The sequence below is a fragment of the Melanostigma gelatinosum genome (assembly GCF_949748355.1).
Source record: "Melanostigma gelatinosum genome assembly, chromosome: 2".
Lineage (NCBI taxonomy): Eukaryota > Metazoa > Chordata > Actinopteri > Perciformes > Zoarcidae > Melanostigma > Melanostigma gelatinosum.
The window spans coordinates 32,627,065-32,632,064 of record NC_136635.1 but is presented as its reverse complement, the minus strand read 5'-3'; the positions used below and the strand labels follow the sequence as shown (position 1 = coordinate 32,632,064).

The window sequence follows — 5,000 nt, the reverse complement described above, 5'->3', positions numbered from 1 at the left end:
ATGAGTCATGCTGGAGTCAGTGGTCCTTCAACACACAGCCTCACTGTCAACCAACTAACTAACTAACAGACTGGATCAACATCATGAGTCATGCTGGAGTCAGTGGTCCTTCAACACACAGCCTCACTGTCAACCAACCAACTAACTAACAGACTGGATCAACATCATGAGTCATGCTGGAGTCAGTGGTCCTTCAACACGCCGCCTCACTGTCAACCAACTAACTAACAGACTGGATCAACATCATGAGTCATGCTGGAGTCAGTGGTCCTTCAACACACAGCCTCACTGTCAACCAACTAACTAACTAACAGACTGGATCAACATCATGAGTCATGCTGGAGTCAGTGGTCCTTCAACACGCCGCCTCACTGTCAACCAACTAACTAACTAACAGACTGGATCAACGTCATGAGTCATGCTGGAGTCAGTGGTCCTTCAACACACAGCCTCACTGTCAACCAACTAACTAACTAACAGACTGGATCAACATCATGAGTCATGCTGGAGTCAGTGGTCCTTCAACACGCCGCCTCACTGTCAACCAACTAACTAACTAACAGACTGGATCAACATCATGAGTCATGTTGGAGTCAGTGGTCTGTTTGCTGTAAATACGATATCACCATTAGCATCAGCCACCGTCAGAAGAAGAATCACAGCGAAAGACTCAAAACGTTGTTTTAATTTAGAACAAAAGCTTTTGTCGTAGCTGCTGAATTCATGTTTTTTATTCACAGTTTTTATTCCTTCAACCTCCTCCATGTTCGGAGTGTTTCAGGAATATTTCTCTAAATATCACGTCTGGTGGTTTTTTGCCTCCACATGATAAAAAGCTGCCAAACCTTAACTTGAACTTTCTGTTCTTCTAAAACAAAAAGACACGAAGCTTCTTATTGGCGTTAATCAACACAACTCGAGGGTTTTACTCTTCATCCTAAATCTCCAACACAACGTGCAAAGTGTCGATAATTCTCTCTCTGAGTGACGTCGACATTCAATTCTGCCTTCTCAGCGACTCTGAAGAACTGAGTGTGAAATGACTCTTCCTCACTGTGAAGGGTTCAAACGATGAAGAGCTTCACGGATGTCGGATCAGATTTTCATCTTTTTGAACCGCTGGCCTTCAACGGTGAAGTGAATAAATCAAACGAGCTGTTGAGCTTCATCAACGAGCTCGTGATGCGTCAGTCAGCCGGAACTTTAGGGTCAATGGTGACGTTAAATTAATAAATACAGATATGAAAGAGCTGAACTTCTGTCATAATGCTGCAGAATGTTGGATCAGATTAGAGGATACAAATCGATATTGTTCCATAAATATTGCAGCTTTGTTCACTTTGATGTAATGTGACGTCATCCTGTTATCTCTTATTTAATGCTGTTATTATTCTTTCTGATGAAAAGCTTGTTTCACATTGTTCTGTTGCCTCACATGAATCCTTCACAGTACTTTTGAAACGTTTATATATTATTAACACAGTGAAAATATGAGCATAAAGCCTCTCTGTTTCAGTCACGGCATTAATACATTTAACTGAGAGGCTTTTATTTTGTTAACATAAATCCTTTGATTGAGGCTTTATAAGGTTTTTATACTCTGCTTAACTACCAGTCATGTATACTTTATATCACAGATAAACATTTTTAAAAGCATATTTCTGCATGTTTTTCTAACCTCTCTGGCAGCCGTTATCTTCCATCAACTTTGAATAAGTTATTTTATCTATAAACCCCAAAGAGAAGGAGTCTCTGCAGGTTCCTGTCTGGAAACAAAGACACGAAAAATATTAACCGGCGGTCGATTAAAACCAACGACCATCCGTGACGCTCTGTGAAGCTCTGTGACGCTCTGTGAAGCTCTGTGACGCTCTGTGACGCTCTGTGACGCTCTGTGAAGCTCTGTGACGCTCTGTGACGCTCTGTGACGCTCTGTGAAGCTCTGTGACGCTCTGTGACGCTCTGTGAAGCTCTGTGACGCTCTGTGAAGCTCTGTGAAGCTCTGTGACGCTCTGTGACGCTCTGTGAAGCTCTGTGAAGCTCTGTGACGCTCTGTGAAGCTCTGTGAAGCTCTGTGACGCTCTGTGACGCTCTGTGACGCTCTGTGACGCTCTGTGAAGCTCTGTGACGCTCCGTGACGCTCCGTGACGCTCCGTGACGCTCCGTGACGCTCCGTGACGCTCTGTGACGCTATGTGACGCTATGTGACGGACAAATACAAACGTCAGATACAAAGACTCATTCACGAGCTTATCTGTTCGGATGAAGAGTAGAACTATAAAGACGTGAAGCACTGAATGACTTTTATGAACTGGACTAAATGAAGGAAACTTGATTTACATAAATTGCTCCATAAAGAAGAAGCAGGTTCTGCATCAGAGCATAAAACAACCTTTTCATAGAGATCACAGTGAGAACGTCCACAGTAACGAGATCGTGTTCTTTCATACACTTGTTTTTGAGGCTTCTGTCACTTTATGCAGCGGCTTCCCACACACACACTCACACTCACACACACACACACACACACACACACACACACACACACACACACACACACACACACACACTCAAAGCTTCGTCCTCTTCGTCTCTTTGGCTGCATGCTCCGCGCTCACACAGACCTGATCGTCCGTCTTCATGCGTTTTAAGGATTCTCCAGCAGAGCCGACGGCGACTGGACGTCAGGCCTCTGTGATTTGTGCTGCACGCGTCTCTCTCACCTCTGACCGTGGGTCGCCATGTCGATGGCCCGTCTCACCGGTACCGGGGACCCCCCCTCCGTCACGCACAGCACCTCCATGGACTTCCTCTCCGGCCGCCGCTTCCCGTGACGGCTCAGCATGGGCGAGTCCACGCGCTTCCTGGGAGGGTCCACTGAGCAGGGTGAAAGGTCAATGAGAGGGGGGGGGGGGGTCACACGAAGATAGAGTCTGAGACGTGGTCATCCTGTTTTCATTTTCTGAACTTTAAACGCTTCTTTATCTGCTGTTCTGTCTGTTTTTCTTCAAAACATGAAATTTATTTGATGTACAAATGAAGAATATGAGTCTTTGTTGCTTCTGTATATTGTGTTTGTTTCTATGGCAATAACAAACAGTCTGACTCACAGTGGTGCTTCGAGCTGCAGGCTAACATATTAACACAGGCGTTTAGCAGGCGATGCTAGCATGGTGCTAACAGGGGCACTCTCTTAGCTTAGCACATTAGCAGTAAACACAAAGTTCAGCTGAGGATACGTGGTCATGAACTCACCGATCTCGCTGCGAGGCGGCAGGTTCTGGTCCTCGTGGCTCGGGTACCTCTCCTTGCGGTCCAGCAGCAGGAAGTAGATCATCTTCTCCTGGTTCTCTCTGGAAGGAGGAGGAGACAGTGAGAGAGCTCACTGGTTAAGATGCTCCATCATCACCAGACACGTTAAACAGAAGGATTCATCAAACTGACAGCTCCTCTGCCGTCTCGTATATTTCTCTGACAGCCCCCCCCCCTAATCTTCCTCCTCCTCCTCTTCACTCACTCCTCAGACAGCAGGTCTTTGCTCAGCTTGTCCTTGTCCCTGAAGCAGCCCAGAGAGTGCATGCTCTCCAGGACGTCGGGGTCGATCTCCTCGGCTGCAGCCAGACTCCTGATGGCCACCTTCCTGGGGACGGGCTGCTCGGGCTCCGGCTCGTTCTTTCCGGCTCTGCAACACAAACAGCTGGATTTAAGTCACGGAAGCTCATCAAAAAACATCGAGACGAAAGTTACAGAGAGCTGGCTTTTGAGTTCTTTGAGCTTTCCTCAAATTCAGCTTAACTGTGTTCTAGGAACTTGATTATCGTCCATACTCTGTCTCTCTTTATACTACGGCACATAACTTCCACTTTGCTACCAACATAAGGACTTCTGGTTCTGCAGAGTAAAGCCAAAGCTTCATGTCTTAAAGCTGCATTCTCTCTAGTGTCCACCAGGGGGCGACTCCTCTGGTTGTATAGAAGTCTATAGAAAATGACTCTACTTCTCTCTTGATTTATTACCTCAGTAAACATTGTAAACATGAGTTTATGTCTCAATCTCTAGTTTCAAGTCTTCTTCAATACAGCATGATGTTCATTTAGTACATTATGGTCCATTTAGAGTCACACAGACCATAAAGCAGGGGATGCTTTAGGGCGGGGCTACTGTGATTGACAGGTCGACACCAGAGACGTATACGTCTCTACGTCACTCCTCACTTCTAAAAATCTGCCTTTTTAGAAGTGTAAGTTGAAAGTTAACACTGGATCACCGTTTGGATCAGAGTCTATGTTTTAATTTAATATCGTAAAAACCAAACTTTAAAAGGTTTAAATTGAATATTTCCTTGTTTGAAAACCTTTAAAGTTTGTTGAAACATGATTTCATCCGTGTTGGTGCAGCTCAGCCTGATGAGTAACTTTAAATCAATCCCAGAAAGAGCAGCTCCATCAGAGACCAGCGGTCCATTAAGGACGGGGTCCGGATGTTTGAGCTCCAATGGAGCTGCTTCTGCTCTGAGAGGCTTCCAGCACACACGTGCTGCATCCTCGTATTCTCAGACACTGGACACAGAAAGATGGCGGCTGTACTTACAGATACCACGTATGCTTCTGGATCTGCTCTAACTGCAACACAAAGCAGAGGAGAGAGACATTACAGACAGAAGAAGAAAGGCTTGTTCATAATGCTGCGTTTGACAGAAGAGTATTGTTATACAGCGTGATATTTACATCATTCAAAGGTGGGAGTGACTGCTGATTGGCCCTTTGAGCTGCCTCAGGTAACCTAACTGACCCTCAGCTGAAACATGAATTCATCTCTGAGAGTTCTCGTCCATAAGACGTGCAGACGTTGCAGCTTTTATTCCAAACGCCTGCAGCCATGAAGAGAACACAGCCTGTGTTCTCTTTGTTTCTATTATGAAACGAATCCTCGGCCCCGAGATGATGAGAGTTGATGCAGAGCTGCAGACGCCGGAGGGCCGGTCACGGTGCTATTCGGCT

At 45.7% G+C, this 5,000-nt stretch overlaps 1 protein-coding gene across 1 annotated transcript in view; it reads right to left on the bottom strand.

Moving 5' to 3' along the window:
• Positions 1-5,000, bottom strand: part of LOC306794816 (serine/threonine-protein kinase BRSK2-like) — a gene marked incomplete at its 3' end in the record, with an annotated part of 98,968 nt that overhangs the window by 38,469 nt on the left and 55,499 nt on the right. The window contains exons 9-12 of the mRNA XM_079293037.1: positions 4,591-4,622; positions 3,518-3,682; positions 3,256-3,353; positions 2,724-2,877 (exon numbers count right to left, since the gene is read on the bottom strand). Coding sequence (XP_079149163.1) covers positions 2,724-2,877; positions 3,256-3,353; positions 3,518-3,682; positions 4,591-4,622 — 449 coding nt within the window. The remainder of the gene's footprint in view (positions 1-2,723; positions 2,878-3,255; positions 3,354-3,517; positions 3,683-4,590; positions 4,623-5,000) is intronic.